This window comes from Hemitrygon akajei, unplaced genomic scaffold, assembly GCF_048418815.1.
Source record: "Hemitrygon akajei unplaced genomic scaffold, sHemAka1.3 Scf000050, whole genome shotgun sequence".
Classification (NCBI taxonomy): Eukaryota; Metazoa; Chordata; class Chondrichthyes; order Myliobatiformes; family Dasyatidae; genus Hemitrygon; species Hemitrygon akajei.
In genome coordinates this window covers 114,598-137,041 of record NW_027331936.1, presented here as the reverse complement: position 1 = coordinate 137,041, position 22,444 = coordinate 114,598, and the positions used below count along the sequence as shown (strand labels likewise).

At 49.0% G+C, this 22,444-nt stretch overlaps 1 protein-coding gene and 1 long non-coding RNA gene across 2 annotated transcripts in view; both read right to left on the bottom strand.

The window, feature by feature from the left end:
- Nucleotides 1-11,763: 11,763 nt before the first annotated feature.
- On the bottom strand, nt 11,764-13,048 carry LOC140721147 (uncharacterized). The gene is made up of 3 exons (XR_012097329.1): nt 12,956-13,048; nt 12,634-12,801; nt 11,764-12,480 (listed from the first exon to the last, which is right to left on the bottom strand). It is a non-coding gene; the product is annotated as an uncharacterized lncRNA (long non-coding RNA).
- Nucleotides 13,049-19,161: 6,113 nt separating this feature from the next.
- The window catches only part of LOC140721087 (NACHT, LRR and PYD domains-containing protein 3-like), a 46,993-nt gene continuing 43,710 nt past the window's right edge, over nt 19,162-22,444 (bottom strand). Inside the window, exons 9-10 of the mRNA XM_073035953.1 lie at nt 20,299-21,451; nt 19,162-19,222 (exon numbers count right to left, since the gene is read on the bottom strand). Of these exons, the coding sequence (XP_072892054.1) occupies nt 19,162-19,222; nt 20,299-21,451 (1,214 nt within the window). The remainder of the gene's footprint in view (nt 19,223-20,298; nt 21,452-22,444) is intronic.

The following is a 22,444-nucleotide window of genomic DNA, read 5'->3' as shown; positions in this document are numbered from 1 at the left end:
TTCATGATGTATAAAGGAGGTTGAAGAATCTATAAAAATGAAAACGCCTCTTACTTTGGCTTGAGAATTCGAATGATATTGTTGGTCTAAAACCTAAAAAAGCGTTGATTATCCACTTTCCTTGATTGAGTCTCTTGTACAAAGATAACGTTAGCATTCGTTCTAAGGAATACTTTGAATATTTTTTTCCGTTTGATCGGATGATTTAAGCTATTAGTATTCCAAGAAACAAAATTAATAACCCTATGCATATTGACAATATTTATTACAATTAACACATAAGGTTAAAAAAAAGATGAACTCGTGAATTCGGAAGAGGGAAGTAAGTTCAAGGACGAACCGGAAGTCACGGCACTGCAACCATTTTTGTAGTTTCATATCAGCCCATGAAGTAAAACTAAGCATAAAGCAAGCAAAAAGAAAAGAAAGAAGAAAAATCCCCCTCCCTCCACCCTCAAAACCCCAGGAAAAAAGCCAAAGAGAGGCAAGCAAGCAATCTAACACTAAAATTACCCCCATGTCTCAAGACAGCAACTGAAACAAAAAAAAAGTTGAATAAAAAATACAAACTACCCATATTATGAGAAAGGGTTGGTATAACAAAAATTAAAATATAAAGTTAGTATTATATATATAAAACAAAAGGATTTAAAAATAAAATGATAAAACCCATAAATGAATAATACTGAATTAGTGTTTTAAAAGAAAGTTTAAAACTTATTCAAACACCTCAAAACGGATGTGACGTTCCAAGCACTAAAGTCTTTCGGGAAGAAGAAACGACATTTTATTTTTTTTTAAATCTTAATATTTAAACGTTAAAATAATAAAAAAGTGTATACAAACTTAAAAGAAAACCCTAATAAATTACTTTCGAAACTAACAGATTAATAATATGAAAAAATTACAAACTCAGAATAAACCAAAAACGAACTTTTACCATGTATAAAAAATACATGTAAGCCATACATAAAAAAAATCGGTTTATAAAAGATCCAAATCTATAAACTAATTATTACATTAGTCAACCCGATAAAATGTTATTCTTCCAGAAATCTTTGAGCATCCGCTGGAGATTTGAACAGCCGATAAGTTCCGTCTTCGAGAGAAACTCTCAAATGTGCTGGAAATAACAGCGTTTGCTTGTAGCCGTCCTGATGAATTTCCGACATAACCGATTTAAAAGCCATTCTTGCCCTTAAAACTTCGGGACTGTAGTCTTCCAGAATACGGAATTTAAAATCTTGAAAGCTGATCATACCCTTTTTCCGTGCAGCCCCAATCAAATGCTCTTTGGTATGAGGGTAGTGGATCTGGAGAATTACTTGTCGTGGTTTCAAACTTGAATCTGAATGAAAACGAGAAATGCGATGTGAACGGTCAATTATTAGAGGGGAATCCAGTACTTCTGAGCCAAAGACATCCATTAAAAATTTGGAGAAAAAAACAGTGAGATTGCCATTCTCAAATTTTTCCGGAATCCCAGTTAACCGAAGATTTTGTCTTCGAGAGCGGTTTTCAAGATCAGTGATTTTAGATTTATAACGATCCATCTGTTGAGAAGACTTAGTTTGCTGTTGTTGCAAAGTTTCAATTATACGATCTCTCTGGCGAGCGGCTTCTTCAAGAACTAAAATACTTGATGTTGTTTTTGTGACTCCAGTGTAATTGCTTGAAGTTTTGCGTCAAATGTCTTCAAAATTTCATCGAACGTAGAAAGCTTTGCGGTTAATTTACTCTCCAGTTTTCCAAGTCTGTCGTCCATAAGAATCGCAATTGCTTCTAAAGTTACCGGTTCTTTCGTCTGTTTCGATTCCTTTGCTTTAGACATTTCACCGAGTTGAAAATGATTCAAACAGTTGAAAAAAATTTCATATGTCTAAACCCCTTTAGAATAGATATAAAAAGATCAAAGGGGGTGTTTGCAGGTTAAAATAAAGTAAAAGGTTTGGAGCAAAGCCTAAAATCGCTTCACTCCATAAGCGCCATCTTGAGACTCCCCATAAATAAAGTTCTCAAGCTCATTCAAGCTCAGGTTGCAGGAATTACAGTCTTACGATGGTACGTAAGAAAGTTCCATTCACTCCGCAGAACTGAGGCGAGAGAGAGAGGTATTTGTAATCCGAATGTCGCTGATCTTCCCGTTGCTTTCCGAATCCTTCAGGTGAGCCAAATGTTGACTTCACTAAGGGTACCGTCTTCAGGTGGTAAAGCGACTGACCCAGGCAGGGGTTAAACACACCGGTAGTTCCCACACTGTGACAGCCGCTGGTCCAGTTCCGCGATGTACGAAGTATCTCCAACAGTGATTTGCCTTCTTCAGTGAACTATCACGCCCAGACAAGGGTAAACACGTAAGTGGTATTCACAATAGCTTCCCCCTCACCAGAGAACCCACTCCTGTGGATTAACGGGCTGACAATCATACTTCCGTATTCGAACGGAATCGAAATCACCCCTCACGGGCTACTTGGAGGGAGAGTCCAAACAGAGATCACTTTGTCACTAGGTTTTCTCTGTTTCAAACCTTCCTCTCCTCTCTGCAAACTTCTTCTAGCTGCAGCGCTTGTGAGGGTCATATATCAACACTCTGGATCGATCTCCACTCACCACTTTTAAACTCCTGAAAGTTTAAACCAGCCACCCCACGCACTGGTGTATTTCATTGACCAAAGCCATCTCGACTCTGACTGTGTCCTTGTATATTGCAAATCTACAAATCTCTGGTGAGACCGCACTTAGAGTATTGTGTTCAATTCTGGTCACCTCATTATAGGAAGGATGTGGAATCTATGGACAGGGTGCGGAGGAGATTTACCAGGATGTTGCCTGGATTGGAGAACAAGCCACATGAAGCAAGGTTAGCAGAGCTGGGACTTTTCTCTTTGGAGTGTAGAAGAATGAGAGGGGACTTAATAGAGGTCTACAAGTTTATGAGAGGCATAGATAGGGTGGATAGTCAGTACCTGTTGCCCAGGACACCAATAGCAAACACCAGACGGCATAGGTACAAAATTAAGGGAGGGGAGTTTAGGGGAGACATCAGGGGTAATTTTTTGTTTTACACACAGGGTTGTGAGTGCCTGGAATGAATTGCCAGGGATGATGGTGGAGGCTAAAACATTAGGGGGGATTTAAGAGCCTCTTGGACAGGCACACGGATGAAAGAAAAATGGATTTAAAGATTTAATTTATTAATTAGTTTATTTTTCTTTATTCTCTTTTGGGAAAATCCTTATCCGTGAAGGTTCGGAGATGACTGGAAGGATGTTTTTTTTTTTCTCTCTCTCTTTTTTTAAAAAAATTATACTCAATTGGACTGCCCAATCTTTCTTCTTCTTTTTCTTTTTTTTTGGTTTCAGTTTAGTTAGCGGTTTTTCCCCCTTCATCAAATAAAATTTCCAGGTTTTTGATGATTGCTATGAGGAGTTGTAGTTTTTTTTTTACCGTTGTAAATATAACAGCGTTACATTTTGCCTGTCTGATTTTGACATTATATACGTTCTGATTTTTATTGCTGTTTATATGTCTTTTATATGAGAAGTTTAGCAAACAGATAATATAAACGACATTACGCTGTTATGAAAAATGGAGGGTTACGGGGTAGTGTGGGTTTAGTACTATTTTTAAGGTTTATTTGGGTCGGCACAACATGGAGGGCTGAAGGGCCTGTACTGTGCTGTAGTATTCTATTCAAAACAAGCCGCAGGGAAAAACATTCATTGTCCATCAGATAACTCCACCTCCCTCACCATAGTAAACAAGTCTTTCTCCCCCCCCCCCACCTCCCTCACCATAGTAAACAAGTCTTTCTCCACCCCCCACCTCCCTTCCAATTTCTCTCTCTCTCCCTGTTCCTATCTCCTCTTCCTTTCTACTTTCTGGCAGTCTCTCTCTCCTCCTCCCTCTCTCTCTCCATCCCCTCCCCCCGTCTCTTATCTCTCTCACCCACTCTCTTTCTGCATCCCTCTCACCCACTCTCGATCCTCCCTCTCTCCTCCTTTTTCAATTCCTCCTCCACTCTCTCTCTCTGTGTTCCTCCTCCCGCACCGTTTCCACACACACACTCCCTCGCTCCCCACTCTCGCTGCTTTCCCTGCTCAGATGGTCTCCCCACACCTCTGTCACTTCCACTGTCCCTTTCAAACTTATCTCTCTCGCTCCTTGTCTCTTACCCCTCCCTCTCTGTCTCCCTTTCTCTCTCTCCCCCTCCCTCTCTCTCTCCATCCCCCCGTCTCTTATCTCTCTCTCCCACTCTCTTTCTGCATCCGTCTCTGTCTCTCACCCACTCTCGATCCACCCTCTCTTCTCCCTTTCATTTCCTGTCCCACATCTCTCTCTATCGCTCTGTACCTCCTCCCACATCCTTTCCACACACACACTCCCTCGCTCCCCACTCGCGCTGCTTTCACTGTTCAGTTGGTCTCCCCCCCCCTCACTTTTACTGTCCCTTTCAAACTTATCTCTCTCTCTCCTTGTCTCTCCCCCCTCCCTCTCTCTCTCCCTTTCTCTCTCTCTCCTCCTCTCCCTCCTCTTCCTCTTCTCAGTTTATCCCTCGCTCTGTCCTCCCACACTCACTCTCACTCTCTCTCTTTCTTTCTCTCTCTACGGCAGACCATCGCCTGCCTGGTTGCGAATGTGATCTGCGCCCTCGCCTGCACTCCCGCCGTCATCCTGTACTCGCTGAACGTCCGCATCTTCCCCTGCATCGGGTACTGCTACACCGGATGCCGGATGGTGAGTGTTCCGTCCGCCCCCCAACACACACACCACACACACACACACACACACACACACACACACACACACACACACACACACACACACACACACACACACACACACACACACGCTAGCGAGCCAGCTCTCATCCACACACCCCCACCCGCACCCACGGCTCTCCCGCGCCGTATCGCTCCCTCTCCCCTCGTCAAGCTCCTCCGAACCCTCCTTCCCCTCTGTTGTAGCGGCCCCTCTCTCCTCTCCTCCCCCTCCTTCCCTCGACCACGTCCTCCGGCAGCTCCTTCCACTGACGGACCACCCGTATCCCTCTAAACCTTTCCTATCCGTGTCCCTGTCGGAGTGTCGTTAACGTTCCTGCCTCGACCACTTCCTCCGGCAGCTCCTTCCACAGACGGACCACCCGTATCCCTCTAAACCTTTCCTATCCGTGTCCCTGTCGGAGTGTCGTTAATGTACCTGCCTCGACCACTTCCTCTGGCAGCTCCTTCCACAGACGGACCAACCTCTGGGTGAAAAAGTTTCCCCTCGGGTCCCCTATTAAATCCCTAAACCCTGTACCCTCTGGTTCTTGATTCCCCGACCCTGGGGGAAAAGTCTGTTCACATTCACCTTATCTGTGCCCCCTCGTGGTTTTACACCCCTCTGTCAGGTCATCCCTGCGCTCCAGGGAATGAAGTCCCTACCTGCCCGACCTCTCTCCGTAACTCAGCCCCGCGAGACCCGGCGACACCCTCGTAAATTCCCTTGAGCTCCCGCCTCCGGTAAACGCTGCCCTGTCCGACGATGGCGGCCATGACAAACGCCGCCTTCACCGCCCTGTCTGACTGTGACCCCACTTTCAGGGAACCGTAAACCAAAACAGTGCGTTCCGTTCATCGAAAGCTGAAGTTCTGATACAAGAGTTAACGCAGGTTTCTCTCCACTCGCCCCCCCACACTTCTAAACACATCTCCGTCTCCTACACTCCCCCTGTCTCCCCACCCAACGCGCTCCTTCCCTCTCCACCGACTCTACACACACCTTTCAACCACATACCACACAACCATCTTTCTTACCGGCCATCTCTCCCTCTCCCACTTCCCCTCTCACTATCTCTTCCTCTCACCCCTCTCTTACCCTCCCTCGGAACTCCCCCCACCTTCTCTCTCACACTCTCAACTCCTCTTATCTCCCACACTCTATCTCCCTTCTGCTCACCTTTGTCTTTCACCTCCCTTTCTTACCTCTCTGTTTCTCACCCCTCTCTCCAGTCTCCCTCTTTCACCCCTGTCACCCCTTTCCGTCTCACCCACTCTCTGTCTCTCACCCTCCGTTGCTCACCCCTCTCCCCCAGTTTCCCTCCTTACTCTCCCCTCCTTGTCCGACCTCTCTCCTCTCCTGCCTCTCGTTTCTCTCACCACTCTCTCTACCCTCTGTGTCTCACCACTCTCTCCCCCATCTGACTCTCACGTCTCTCCCTTTATTAACTGTCCTCTGCCACCTCTTCACTTTTTTCCCCTTCTCTACTCCCATCTCTCTCCTACCCACCCCCTCTCTTCCTCACTCATTGTCCCCCTTCTCTTCCTCCCCGTCTAGGTCTTCCACCTCCGCCTACCCCACACCCTCACTCCCAACTCTACCCTCTCTCCCCCTTTTCTGTCTCTTTCTCTCTCCCTCCCTCCTCTCTCTTCCCCGGCCATCGACACCCATGCCCCTCCCTCTCTCCCTCTCTCTCTCTCTCTCCCTCTCTCTCTCTCTCTCTCCCTCTCTCTCTCTCTCTCTCTCTCTCTCTCTCTCTCTCTCTCTCTCTCTCTCTCTCTCTCTCTCTCTCTCTCAGTCTCACCGCATTTCTCTTTCTTTCTCCCCCTCTCCACTCCTCTCTTTCCGTCTGGCTCTCTCCCCCCTCCCATGCTCCCTCCGCTCTGTCGCTCCGCCAAATACCGAATCTTGCAGAGGTTTGTCAGCGGGATCACGGTGATCTTGCTGGTCAACTGCCTGGTCTCGCTGGTGATGTCCGTCCTCACGGCCATCGCCAACTGCAGGGACCTCGAGTGCTGCGCCGCACAGCCTCCGGTGGTGAGTGGGATCTTCCTGTGCACGGGGGTGTGTGTGTGGGCGGCGATGGATGGGGCATGGTAGAAGGGATGGGGAAGGTGAAAAGACGGTGGGGAGGGAGCAAGAGACCTGGAGGGATAGAGAGGGAAAGGGTGGAGAGACAAGAGGTGGGGGAGAGACCGAGAGAGAAGAGGGGACAGAAGGAGGGAGAGAGGGGACTGAGGGAGAGAAAGGCTGAGGGAGTGGGTAGTGGATCTCATCTCCTCTTCTCGCCTCTTTCTCCCCTCCCCTCCTCAATCTGACCCCTCCCTCTTCCCCACCCCCCTGCAGAAAGTGGTGGTGATCCACGCCAACCAGCCCGCACCGCCAGACCTCGCCTCCGTCTTCTCCGACAAGCCGGCGCCCACTCCTGCCTTTGACGGGCCCCAGTGACGACACGTTCCCCTACTCCACGGGGCAGTCTGAAGGATTCGGGCCGAGCGACCTGAGGCTCGGCCTGAAAGAAAAATCAAGGCGGGAGTTTGGAGACTGAGGAGGGGAGGGGAGTGTAATGGTGCTAGCCTCTTCCCGTAGTCACATTCCTCCCCGTGGGAACCCCCCCAATTCCAGCTCCCTTTTTACGAATCGCCCTCTCCCACCCTCGGCATCCGGTCACTCCTGAAACACTCCTCTCTCTGTCCCCTCGCTCTTCCCTCTATCACCGCCCATTTCACCCTGGCTGGCGGCCATTTTGTGATGGTTGCTATTGACAACCGTTGTCCTCGCATCATAGAATGGGGCACACGCTTTTCCTCACCTCCACTCACTTCCCTCTCTGTTTATTCAATCTCAACTCCTCATCCCTCCTCTCCTTTCCCTTCCTCCTCGATCTCCCAACTCTCCATTTAACCTTCTACCGACAGCCATTTTGTGACAGTGTGAGACCCTCCTCCCCACTTCCTCCACCACGAAGTGTGTCATGGCCTCACACTCATCATCTTGTCACCCTCCTTCCCATCCCATCACTCGCAAACCCCTTCCCTCCCTCCCCTCGCTCTCCTCTCCCCACCACCTCGATGCTCCGCATTGTACGCTGTTTGGCTGCCATTTTCCGATGCCAATCTTCGCCTCTCCTCATCGCTCTCTTTCTCTCTCTATTACCAGGTGAGTCATCCCCTACTCACCTTATCACTCCTGACACCCTCCCCTCTCTGACTCCTTACCCTGACTCCCACCATCCACCATATCCCGTGTGGTGAACATTTTCTGAGGGAAATTTCGCTCCCCTTCCCAATCCCTTCCCACCGTCGTTGAGTGAATCGCTCCCCTCTCCCTCCGTTGAGAGACTCAACTCTCCGACCTATCAGCTCTGACCGCGTCCCCGACCACTCGCTCCCCCTTTACCCTTTGCACACAACCCCCCCCCTTTTCTTGCCGTCCGTCTTATTTGCGAAGGAAAGTCACCACCCACCCACCACTATTGAGTAAGTCACGCCCCCCACACTCCCCATCCTGTTCCTACTCGCCCTGTCCTATCTGACCCCTCTCTCCCAGTCCGAGCACTTCACCTCCCTTCCCGTCCCATCAGTTGCCCTCCCTCCCTCCCTCTCCTTCCCATCAGATCCCTTCGCTCCTCGTTCCATCAATCCCCTCCCCCCACGTCCCATTTTCCCTCGCTCCCCGCCCCATTACTTCCACTCCCTCCCCGTACCATCACCCTTCCCTCCCGTCCTATAACTGTCCCTCCTCCCTGTCCCATCACTCCTCCCACTTACACGTTCCATTACTCCCCCTCCCTCCTAGTCCCGTCACTTCCTCTCCCTCCGCGTCCTATCATCCCCGCTCCCTTCCTGTCGTTTCACTCCTTATCACCCCGTCTTTCTCCATGTCGGCCACCAGTTTGTGACAGGGACTTTCGCCCCTCCCCTTTTTGTCCCCTATTGAGTCAGTGACTTCGCCACGCTCACCGTCTCATCAGTCCACTCCTCGTCCCATCACTCCTCTTCCTCCCAAACCCCTCACCCTCCTCCCCAAAACCCACATGTACATGTGTATGTGTGAATATCTGAGATATATACATTAGTTTATTCAATGAAAAACCTCATTAGAATTAACACATATATACAATACGCAAGACTATATAAAACACAAATTAAAATACTGTTATAACAATCAATAACACACTCGATCCCGGGATTGTATCCATGGGCACCGCATGTTCCTTCGGCATAGATTCTGTGTGTGACAGTGGCCATTGTAAGTCAGTGTCTCACTCCATCCCTGGCGGCCACATTAACCAAGGATTCGCCCATTTTAAATCAGCGCGTCCCTCCCTCTCTTGTGCTCACTTCTACCAAAGCCGCCACTCCCTCCCCAGCGGCCATTTGAAGTCAACGTGTCCTTCACTCCTTCTCTGCCGCTCACTTTAACAGAGGCGTCGCTCCCTCCTTGGTCCCGTTTCAACCCGGTCGATCGGGGTCTCCTTCAGTCACCACGTCTCTCTCTTTTCCTCAACAAAATTAACGGTGTTGACGGCCGTTTTCAATCGGCGTCTAGCTCCGTCCCTTCCCGGCGCTCACGCTGAACAAGGTATCACAAACCCTAAACTGCCCCGTCAGATATTTTAAGCGGAGCAGCGGCTTTTTTATATCAGAGCGTCACTCTCTCCTGGTAGATCATTTTACATCAAACCGTTAACCGCGCTCCCTTCTCAATGTGCCACTGTCTCCATTTCGACCATTTTACCCGGTGCGTCTCTCCCTCCCTCGGTCATTTTAACTCTGCCTGTCACTCCCACTCTCTTGTCAGTGTATCACCCTCTCCCTGTGGACCATCTGAATTCTGTCCATCACTCTCTCGCTGTCGGCCATTGTAACAAAGGTATCAGGGACTATTTCAGGTCGGGCCGCCATTCCCTCTAACCTGCCACCTCCTGGCGTCCATTTTCTTTCAGTGCATCCCTTCCTCCCTGGAGACTATTTTCAATGCGCGCGTCACTCCCTTCCTGGTGACAATGTTATGTCGGCGCGTCAGTCTCTCCACGGTGATAACTTTCAAAAAGTGCGTTAGCCCCACCCTGTCGGTCATTTTAACTCTGCCTATCACTCCCACTCTCTTGTCAGTGTATCACTCCCTCCCTGCCGGCCATGAGAAACAAGGTGACCGCGGCCATCTTAATTCCGCCCATCACCCCCTCCCTGGCGCCCATTGTCACTCAGCCCATCACTTTCTCCCCGGAGACCATTTTCAGTCAACCTTTCACTCCCTCCCCAGTGACCATTCTAAATCCTTCTGTCCTTCCCTCCCTATTCACCATTTTCAATCAGGAGCCCCTCGTAGGACAGACACTCTCGACCACCCTCCACTCGATTGTGCGGACTGTTTATCACAAATAATAAACATATCGTAAACAATAGAGACCGGTCCGACATCCTCATCTCCGGATCCTGTGCGTCATCACTCCGAGTGTCGTGGAGAGAGGAGGATACAGACACCAGGAAACGTGTGGGGTAATGTTCCCGGTGTCCATACAGAGACCCGACACCGTGGGTGATAAAAGTCTCGGTGTGGAGACAGAGATCGGGAATCGCGCCTGGCAAAATTCCCGGTTTTGGATATGGACACCGGGAACCGGGCGCAATGAATCTCCCGGCATGGGGACACGGAAACCGTAAACCTCTCTCACACCCACCCCCTCCCCCATCTTCAGGAAGGCGTATCGATGGTCATTCAGTCCGATCGTGTCCACCGTCTCCGCCAGGAGATGAGCATCGTCAGTGTTACAAAACGGTCAACATCCACACGACCCTCGACTGTCCGTGTAACTAATAAACCCATCAGCGTTCTCGTCAAATTTCATAAACCCCACTCCGAGTTCTGTCAAATACAGAATTCAGGCGTCCCCGCCAATTTCCAGGATCGCATTCCCGTTGGAAATGAGCTGAAAGGGTTCCCAGTGGGAGGCAGATGGTGTGAGTGAATGGGAAGAGACAGATTTCACTGGGAGATTGGACGACAGGAGGGAATGGGAAGCGGTGCAGACGGTGGGGGTAAATGGGAAGGGGCGGGGCCCACTGGGAGGCAAACAGTGGGAGTGAAGGGGAAGGGGTGGGGCACAATGGAAGTTTGAACGATGCAAGCTAGGAATGCGGATAGGTGGAGTGAATGGGCAGGGGTGATGTCATTGGGAGTGCGGATGTTGGGAATGAATAGGAAAGAGGGGTATTTGATTGGGATTGCGGACCGTGGGAGAGGAGGGGAAGGGGTGGAGTCCCGCTTTGCAAAATTTAAGGATAATTCGATTTCATCGTGGGCTACATCTCAACTTTAGAATTCAAATGTCATTGTTAACTGCTATGGTTATGATTCCCGTCAGTACTTCCCTGCCTGTTTGTGCCCACTCCAAACCCTCTCCTGGTCTGTGCACACTGCATCCCTCCCCGTCTCTGTGACCACTTCTTCATATATTCATTGTTCATGTGTGTGTGTGTGTGTGTGTGTGGTTTCCTGTGCTGCAGTTCCAGGGTGAACACAATGAGAATCTCCTCTGTAATCTGTTTCAACCCGAGAACTCTGTTGATATATCTCACACTACAGATAACTTCTTTTTTCCGTGTCTGACCCCGGTAATGTGCGATGGGATGGTGTGGAGGGAGATTCACTCATCCCCCATCCCTTTCGTACTTGGGACCTAAGTGAAATCGCTTTTGACATTACAGTCAATTTTGTCTGACTGCAAGTGGCAGGCAGGGTTAGTTAGCCACGATAGGGGTAGGGTTGAGGTGAGATCCTGGGCACCCAGACTCTGCATGTCCGACATTCCTCAGCCTGGAGCTGAGACGCTGCTGTACCAGTGTGAGGACCTCCCACCCACTGTTGCAGCTCACCGGGTACGGGGGGAGGGGGTTTAGCAATAACCCCACGTCACTGTTCCTTTTTTAATGAGACTTGAGTCCGACACCAAGACAGGAAGTTACAGGTTTATTGACATCATCATGACAAATGTAAATTAAACAACGTGTGAGCTGTTGACGTGCGGGAATAAATAAACTGCTCCCGACTCACTCATAGTCACACACAATTAACTGACCGGCGACAATGAGAGACAGGTTGAATAATCAGTCCCGTTTCTCACCGTCACTTTGCATCGGAGAACCGATGATTATATAATCACACTTCTGGACCGTGTCCGAGATCACTGCAGATCCAGGGTCACTGCCGAAGTATTTATCATTTAATATCATTATATCTGCCAGGCTGCCGAATGCCCCGTCCTCAGCAAAGGGAGCAAAAGGATTCTCTCCCGGGATAATCCCACCCCGGGACACCGGTGTCACAGACTGAGCCCCGGACCCCGGGCTCTTCATGTCTGTGTAATTCCCCGGGGTGTCACGAGGGGGAGTGTGGAACCCGCATATCCGGCGGAAGCTGAACAGCTATACAACAGGCGGATGTACGTCACTGCGGCACTACTTCCGATGTCACCGAGTTCGAGATTGTATCCAGTTCCATTAAAGCCAATTACCCCCGGCGCGCGGCGGCCATTAAAGGTAAGTGCGGGCGTTAAAGGGGGGAGGGCGGGGAATCGGCAAAAAATGTCCCTAACCCGCTGGTGGGGATGTTCACACATTCAGATGTTCACAGGTCACTGTCAGTCCGGGTCTGGGTTCCTGCAGAGATCCCAGTTCCTTCCTCCCGGCCCGACTGAACCGATTCCCCGCCAGCCTGAAACAAATGGAAGAATAAAGATGAAATTAACAGATTACACAACAGTGTCAGTAACAGGACCAGGGTTAATATTTCAACAACACTCACAGACAAATAAAACCGCGGATCCGCTGATATTTTATCGCATTGAATATTAACATTAACACTCACCTGATCCACTTCAGACTCGGGAGGGTCAGTATGAGGTGGCGGAGAGCGGGGACAGATCGGTCTGTCAGCGAGTTTAATCCCAGGTTCAGCCTTGTCAGTGATGCTTTTGTACTGAGAGCGGAGACGAGATCCTCCGCACCAGAATCTGTGAGACCCACGTCCCACAGCCTGGAGATGAGAGAGAGTGAGGGTGAAGGACACAGAGAGACAGGAGACGGTACAAATCCCCAGTGTTTATCAGTAACACAATTACTGATCACATTAATGTTCAGTGTTAGACCCCAGTGACTGTAAACACAATCTCCCACAGTCTGGTACTTACTCCAGTTTCTGTATTTTACACTCCGCGTTCCTCAAAGCCACAGACAATAATTTCACTCCTGAATCTCCCAGTTTATTGTCACTCAGGTACAACTCCGTCAGTGATGGGTTTGCACTGAGAGCGGAGGCGAGGTCTTCGGCGCCAGAATCTGTGAGACCGACATCCCTCAGCCTGGAGATGAGAGAGAGTGAGGGTGTAGGACACAGAGAGACAGGAGATGGTACAAATCCCCAGTGTTTATCAGTAACACAATTACTGATTTTTTTTTTCTTCAGCACGACTGTGCAAGTCGGCCAGTGAGAACAGCGAGAAGAGTTTAAAAGGAAGACAGATTTTACAGAGCGAGCGTCAGAGGAGCGGGAGACAGAGCAGGAAGGCTTTGGCTCAACGGGGCTTCGGCGATAAAGGGTCGAGGCGAGGTAGGTTATCTGTTTACAATACAGACAGAGAGTATGTGTGTGAGACTGGTTTTCTGTGCTCGGTGTCAGATGTGGGAGATCCTGGAGACTCCCAGCCTCCTGGACGGCAACATCTGCACCCGGTGTGTCGAGCTGCAGCTCCTTAGGGACCGAGTTACGGAACTGGAGATGCAGCTCGATGACCTTCGTCTGGTCAGGGAGAGTGAGGAGGTGATAGAGAGGAGTTACAGGCAGGTGGTCACACCGGGGCCACGGGAGACTGAAGAAGTGGGTCACACTCAGGAGAGGGAAGGGCAAGCAGCAGGTACTAGAGAGTACCCCTGTGGCTGTACCCCTTAACGACGTGCCCCTGTTCGAGTACTGCTGGAGGGGGTGGCCTACCTGGAAGAAGCAACAGTGTACATGCCTCTGGCATAGAGTCTACCACTGTGGCTTAGATGGGTAGGGAAAGGACGAGGATAGCAGAAGTGATAGGCGACTCTATAGTTAGGGGTTCAGACAGGCAATTCTATGGGCGCAGGAAATAAACTCGGATGGTAGTTTGCCCTCCCCCCCCCCCCCACGGTGCCAGGGTCCGGTATGTTTCTGATCACGTCCACGATATCTTGAAGTAAGAAGGAGAACAGCCAGAGGTTATGGTACATATTGGACCAACGACATAGGTAGGAAAAGGGAAGAGGTCCTGAAAAAAGACTACAGGGAGTTAAGAAGGAAGTTGAGAACCAGGACCTCAAACGTAGTGATCACGGGATTACTACCTGTGCCACGCGACAGTGAGAACAAGAAAAGAATGAGGTGGAGGATAAATGCGTGGCTGAGGGGTTGGAGCAGGGGACAGGGATTCAGATTTCTGGATCATTGGGACCACTTCTGGGGCAGTTGTGATCTGTACAAAAAGGACGGGTTGCACTTGAATCCCAGAGGGACCAGTATCCTGGCGGGGAGGTTTGCTAAAGCTATTGCGGAGAGATTAAACTAGAATTATTGGGGGGTGGGAGCCGAACTGAAGTGACGGTGGAAAGGGAGGTTGTCTCACAAACAGAGAAAGTTTGGAGATAGAGCAAAAGGAAGGATACACGGGTGATAGAGAAGGGAGGCGCTCAGATCAATGGTTTGAGATGTGTCTATTTTAATGCGAAGTGTATCATGAATAAAGCGGGTGAGCTTAGAGTGTGGATCAGCACTTGGAGCTATGACGTTGTGGCCATTACAGAGACTTGGATGTCACAAGGGGACAGGAGGCTGCACCCAAATGCAGGACGCAGGCACTGAAGTACTAGGGGCAGGACAGGAACAACTAAAGGATAGAACAAGATGGGGAGACCGTGGCGTGCGTGAGGGATGTGGCATTCAAAGGTCATCCTGGCGTTCAGAGCTAGTTCAGGCAAGGGAGGAGGATCCCCGAGTTCAGGGAGAGGCGGGAGGATCCCCGAGTTCACGACGAGGCAGAATCCCGGAGTTCACGGCGAGGCAGGATCTTGGAGTTCATGGCGAGGCAGGATCTTGGTTAGGCTAAAGAATGGGTCTATGGGACAAGGAATGCTGGGAGGATAGCCCCCTGGGCGGGCCGCATAACTCCTGGGCAGGGCCCGGCCTCCCAGGTGGAACACAGAGGCCTGGGCAGGTCGCGGAGCACAACACGTTGGAAGCGAGGGGTAGGAAAGAGGCAGATTCCTCCGCCGGGCAGCAGCAATCTGGCCTGGCTTGCCCGACGGAGGCAAGGGATAGGAAGGGGACTAGGTCCACGGTGACTCCGAGACTGACTCACAGAACTAGTTGATTAGAGGTGGGTACTCCAAGCCGGGGCGAACAGGATGAACAGAACGAAACCGGGTGAACAGCGCAAGCAGGGCAAACATGATGAACAGGTCAGAACAATTTACAATTCTACCGCCAGGACTTAAGAACTTTTTAAAAGCTATTATTAATGCTTTTTGAGATAGTGATTTAGATGCATATAATATTTTTTACTGAGTTAAGTATTGTATGTAATTAGTTTTGCTACAACAAGTGTATGGGACATTGGAAAAAAGTTGAATTTCCCCATGGGGATGAATAAAGTATCTATCTATCTATCTATCTAACAGGGTAAATAGGGCGACCAGCACAAACAGGACGACTAGGTCGAAATAGGATAAATAGTGCGAGCAAGGCGAACCGGACGGAACAGCGGGACGAGCGCGTACAAGAAAAGCAGGGGAACAAGACAAACAGGATGACCCCCGAACTAGACTCAGTCCCAGAGCCCCTTATATACACCTACCAGCCGATGGGCATCAGATGCACCTCCTTGAGTCCAAACAAGCCACGGTGAGCCAGAGGTGTGACTAGTTGGCTCAAGGGTGAAAGGAGGGACGGCTACAAGGCCCGGAGTCCAGAGTCCGCGGACCAGATCAAGACCCGGACTCCGGACCGGACCATTACAGTGGATGGTGCACGGCAGGAATGGCGACTACAAGTACCAGGCTTTAGATGTTTCGGAACGGACAGGGAGGGAGGCAAAAAAGGTGGGGGCATGGCACTTTTGATCAGAGATAGTGTCACGGCTGCAGAAAGGGAGGAAGTCATGTAGGGGTTGTCTACAGAGTATATGTGGGTGGAAGTCAAGAAAAGGAAGGGGTCAATAACCCTACTGGGTGTTTTTTATAAACCATCCAATAGTAACAGGGACATTCATGAGCAGATAGAGAAAGGTTCTGGAAAAGAGTAATAATAACAGGATTGTTGAGGTGGGAGATTTTAATTTCCCAAATATCGTTTGGCATCTCCCTAGAGTGAGGGGTTTAGATGGGGTGGAGTTTGTTAGCTGTGTGCAGGAATGTTTCTTGATTCAGTATGTAAATAAGCCTACAAGAGGAGAGGCTGTACTTGATTTGGTATTGTGAAATGAACCTGGTCAGGTGTCAGATCTCTCAGTGGGAGAGCGTTTTGGGGATAGTGATCACAATTCTATCTCTTTTTCCATAACATCGGAGAGGGATAGGAACAGTCAAGTAAGGGAAACCTTTAATTGTGTAAGGGAAAGTATGAGGCTATCAGGCGGAAACTTGGAAGCATATATCTGGAAGATGATAAGGCTAGCAGGAAGGAGCTTAAAATGAAATTAGGAGAGCTAGAAGAGGCCATGAGAAGGCCTTGGCAGAGAGGATTAAGGAAAACCCCAAGGCATTCTACAAGTATGTGAAGAGCAAAAGGATAAGTTACAGAGAATAGGATCAATCAAGTGTGACAATGGAAAAGTGCGTATGGAACTGGAGGAAGTAGCGGAGGTATTTAATGAATCATTTGTTTCAATATTCATGATGGAAAAGGATCTTGGCAATTGTAGGAATGACTTGCATTGGACTGAAAAGCTTGAGAATGTAGATATTAAGAAAGAAGATGTGCTGGAGCTTTTGGAAAGCATCAAGTTGGATAAATCACCAGGACATGACGGGATGTACCCCAGGCTACTGTGGGAAGTGAGGGAGGAAATTGCTGAGCCTCTGGCAATGATCTTTTCATCATCAATGAGGATTGGAGAGGTTCCGAAGGATTGGAGGTTTGCGGATGTTGTTCCCTTATTCAAGAAAGGGAGTATAGATAGCCCAGGAAATTATAGAACAGTGAGTCTTACCTCAGTGGTTTGTCGGTTGACGGAGAAAATCCTGAGAGGCAGGATTTAAGAACATTTGAAAAGGCAAAATATGATTAGGAATAGTCAACATGGCGTTGTCAAAGGCATGTCGTGCCTTACGAGTCTGATTGAATTTTGTGAAGATGTGACTAAACACATTGATAAAGGTAGAGCTGTAAGGTATAAGCTACTCCATGCAAGGCTTATTGAGAAAGTAAGGAGTCATGGGATCCCAGGGGACGTTGCTTTGTGGATCCAGAAGTGGCTTGCCCACAGGAGGCAAAGAGTGCTTGTAGACGGGTCATATTCTGCATGGAGGTCGGTGACCAGTGGTGTGCCTCAGGGATCTGTCCTGGGACTCTTACTCTTAGTGATTTTTATAAATGACTTGGATGAGGAAGTGGAGGGATGGGTTACTAAATTTGCTGATGATACAACGGTTGAAGGTGTCTTGGATAGTGTGGAGGACTGTCAGACGTTACAGCGGGACATTGACAGAATGCAAAACTGGGCTGAGAAGTGGCAGATGGAGTTGAACCCAGGTAAGTGTGAGGTGGTTCATTTTGGTAGGTCGCACATAATGGCAGAATATAGTATTAATGGTAAGACTCCTGACAGTGTGGGGGATCAGCGGGATCTTGGGGTCCCAGGCCATAGGACACCCAAAGCTGCTACGGAGGTTGACTCTGTGGTTGAAAAGGCATACGGTGTCTTGGCCTTCATCAATCGTGGAATTGAATTTCGGATCCGAGAGGTAATGTTGCAGCACTATAGGACCCTGGTCAGACCCCACTTGGAGTACTGTGCTCAGTTCTGGTCACTTCACTACAGGAAGGACTTCGAAACCATAGAAAGTGTGAAGAGGAGATTAAGAAGGATTTTGCCTGGATTGGGGAACATGCCTTATGAGAATAGATTGAGAAAACTCATCCTTTTCTCCTTGGAGCGACGGAGGATGAGAGGTGACCTGATAGAGGTGTATAAGTTAATGAGAGGCATTGATCATGTGGATAGTCAGAGGCATTTTCTTAGGGCTGAAATGGCTGGAAGGAGACGCCATATTTTTAAGGTGCTTGGAAGTAGGTACAGAGGAGATGTCAGGTGTTTGTTTTTTTATGTAGAAAGTGGTGAGTGCGTGGAATGGGTTGCCGGTGGCGGTGGTGGAGATGGAAACGATAGGGTCTTTTAAGAGACTCCTGGATGGCTACATTGAGCTCAGAAAAATAGAGGGCTATGGGTAAAGCCTAGGTAGTTCTCAGGTAGGGACATGTTCAGCACAGCTTTGTGGGTCGAAGGGCCCGTACTGTGCTGTATATTTACTATGTTTCTATGTTTGTACTTATCACATTAATGTTTAGTGTCAGACACCCAGTGACTGTAAACACATTTTCCCACAGTCTGGTACTTACCCGAGTTTCTGTATTTTACACTCCGGGTTCCTCAGGCCCGCAGACACCAGTTTCACTCCTGAATCTCTGAGGTCATTACCACTGAGGCTATACACAAACAGACAAAGAGATGAACAAAGTGATTCAAACCGCGGGTCTGAGGGAATTTCTATCACTCGGATATTTCAGGAACCATTAAACTCTTCAGTAAATCACTGATCGGAGTTCCCATCATTGTCAATGTACCTCACTGACCAGCTCCAGGGAATTCACCGAATGTCAGTAATTTAGTCTATTGGTGTGACCCTGAAAACTCCACATATTCACCAATGGTTAGAAAAGTGTTCCTAACGTGAGAGTTGCAGAAGAATCAGGGTTGAAGTGTGGGAAAAAGTCTCACATTGAGGGAGATTTGTATATGGGAAGGTGTCGATGGGAGATGGTGGAAGCTAAACTACCTGAGCAAAAGGGATTGGACGACAAAACCTGCAGGAGGATAGTGATTGAAGAAGAGAGATTCCAGAGGAGGAATGAAGAGGGCTTCCCCAGGAGGAAGGAGGGGAGATCCAAAAGGGAGGAAGAGGGATGGGGAAGAGAGATCCCACAGGAGGAAGAGAGATGGAGAAGAAAGATCCCACAGGAGGAACAGGGATGGGGAAGAAATATCCCACAGGGGAAAGAAAATGGGGAAGAGAGATCCGACAGGAAAAAGGGTATGGGGAAGCGATATCCAACAGGAGGCAGGGGAGTGTGAGAGATAAAAGATTATCCAACAAGATGCGATTATCCAGAAAAAGGAGTGAGATGGGTCAGATGAGAAGATGCCACCATGGGGTCTGGGTATCTGGAAGTGAGCACAGTCACACAGGTGAACTGATAGTGATATTCGCACACGGGGAAGGGTATGGGAGGACAATCTCACAATAGTATTTCTTTCCTTCTCACTGGGACAGTCTGCTGACGGTCTCTTGTCCCTCACCGGGAAGGGGCTGAGAATCTCTGACCTACCTGCTGCAGTCAGTCTCGGTCTGGGTGTCAGTAACAGTGAGAAGGAACGTTGTCAATGAACGTGTCACAGGCAGCGAGAAACACGGTCATTCCTGTGATTTACTACCATTGAACCAATGGCAGCTGTTCACTGATCTGATGAAGTCTCCAACATCCCTTCACTAGGAACCACCGAACCCACCCATCCTTGGAGAATTACTGACCGATCCTCTGGGCATTTGTCACAATTCTTCAGAATCTGATTTACTACAGTTTAACCCAAATCCCTTTACATTGAAACAACACACTGGAACAGTTTCACAGTTCAGAGTGAGAAATAAATCAAGTTACCTCAACTCCAGGCACTTGTGCAGCCCGGGTCCCAGCCGCTCGATTCCTTCACACTGAATGTGGCAGTTCTCCAGTTTGAGGTGCTTAATTGTATCGCAGAGTCCGATGACATGAGACAGGACCGCACAGTCAATCGGAGTCAGTGTCATTCCACTGAATGAAAGTGTTTCCACAGACCCCAGTGTGGCCTGAGCCAGCCCACGATTCTGAGACTCGAACAGGTAGTGCAATGTGTTCAGGAGGCTGCTTTTACCAGTTTCACTCCTCGTGTTTCCACTGAGTTTAACCTCCTCCTTCACCCAGTCAATCACCCGGCAGGTTGTTTGATGAGGAAATGGACCCAGAAACTCCTCCAGGCCCCGAGCTGTCATTGGGTTGGAGAGACCAGCAACGAAACGGAGAAATACCTCAAATCGCCCATCTGTTGTGCTGTGGGCTTCAGTGAGGAATTTCAGGAAATCCCCGGGATGTGGATTCAGGAATTCTGCGACTGCAGCTACAAACTCTTGGATGGTGAGGTGTGGGAATGTGTACACCACGGTCCGGGCAGAATCCTCTCTCTCTAAGAGCTCCATCAGTAACCCGGACAGGAACTGGGAAGGCTGTAGATTGAACTTGATCAAATCTCCATCTGTAAATACAATCTTCTTCTCGGACACTCCTCTGAAGGCCATCTGACCAACCCTGAGTAACACATCACGGGGGTTCTCAATCTCACGGCCGTGGTTTTTCAGGATATTATAAATATAGTAGGAGTACAGTTGGGTAATGGTCTTGGGAACTCGCTGTGGGTCCCTGACTCTTTGTGTGAAGAACGGGCCTAGTGCCAGAGCGAGGATCCAGCAGTAGGAGGGGTTGTAGCTCATGGTGTACAGGATCTCGTTCTCCTTCACGTGTTTGAAAACAGCTGCCGCCACCGTCTGATTTTCAAAATGCCTGATGAAATATTCCTTCCGTTCCTCACCAAGAAATCCCAGGATTTCAGCCCGGACACTGATCTCAGCCTTTTCCAATGAATGTAACGCAGTGGGGCGGGTGGTCACCAGCACTGAACACCCTGGGAGCAGCTTGTGCTGGATTAAATTGTACACAATGTCAGACACCTTGCACTTGAATTCAGGATCTGTGCATGTGGAAGGAGGTTCTGTGTGTCCCCGACTGTCAGAAAAATCAATTTTGTCTTTGAATTCATCCAAACCATCAAATATAAACAGCAATCCCTCTGGATTCTTCCAGACCTCTCTCAGGATATTCCCAAAGTAAGGATACTGATCCAGAATCAGTTCCTTCAGGTTTATTCTGCAGGTAATATGGTTTAAATCCCGGAATTTGAAACTGAAGACAAACTGGAACTGTTGATATATTTTCCCTGTGGCCCAGTCATAAACAATCTTTTGTACCATTGTTGTTTTCCCAATCCCTGGAACTCCAGCCAGCGCTGCCGAACTCCCAGATTTGGATTTACTCCGGGAAAAGCTGCTCTGGAACAATTGATCCGTCTGGATTTTCTCCAACTCTCCTCGGAGATGTTTCTGTCTCCACTCCTCGTGGTCTCTGCCTCTTGCCAGCAGCTCATGTTCCACCAGTCTCCGATCTCGAACAGTAGAAATGACCGTGAGCTCAGCGTATCGATCAACCAGTTCGAAAACCTTCACCTTCTCCCTCATCAGGATCGTGTTCACTCTCAGTGTTTCAGTTTGTGCCCGCAGAGTCTCCTTGTGTTTCTGTTGAACATCTTCCATGGGAACAGACAGTTGACAAACAGTTAGATGCCTCAACTCAGAACTTAGTATCTAAGCACACAGGAGTTAGCTCAAAGCTATTGCATGAATTGGATTCAACAATAGATGTTCGTACAGTAAAGTAAATTTGATTAACAGACCGCTGACTGGACGGAGAGGCCTGGTCCAGATAAACACCAGGTCATCACATTTCCACATTAATTGTGCTGTGAAGCTGAGTATTTCCCTGGTAGTTTACTGACCCCCGACTGTCCCGTACCGGACAATCTCCCGCTACTGTCACAGCTGTCATTTTTTCCTGAGGAAGAAACTTTTAATCCCCAGGGTTGATGTGGCGTATGGAGACAGTGAAGAGGGTGGTGCGCATTCTGTCAAAGGAACAGGTAGGGAAGTCACAGTTCCCCCTCCCTTCCGACCGTCACTGATTTAAAATACAAAGAAGTAACTTTGCGCATCAGCACGTGCACTGTGGGTGGCTGGTTTGTGCGTGTGGGATCTCAAAGTGTGTTCGAATGCTGTCATGGGTGTGTGGGGTCTCACTCTGTGACTGGAACCTGTCAGGGGTGTGTGGGGTCTCACTCTGTGACTGGAACCTGTCAGGGGTGTGTTGGGTCTCACTCTGTGACTGGACACTGCCACGGGTGTCTCAGTTCTCACATCCTGACAGGTCCCTCTTAGGGGTCTGTGGGGTCTCACAGTGTGTCAGTACTCTGTCAGGGGCGTCTGGGGATCACAGTGTGTCAGGATCCTAACAGGGGTGTGCGGGGTCTCACAGTGTGTGGGGACCCTGTCAGGTGCGTATAACCACATAACAATTACAGCACGGAAACAGGCCATCTCGGCCCTTCTAGTCCGTGCCGAACGCTTACTCTCCCCTAGTCCCACCGACCTGCACAAAGCCCATAACCCTCCATTCCTTTCCTGTCCATATACCTATCCAATTTTACTTTAAATGAAAATACCGAACCTGCTTCTACCACTTCTAC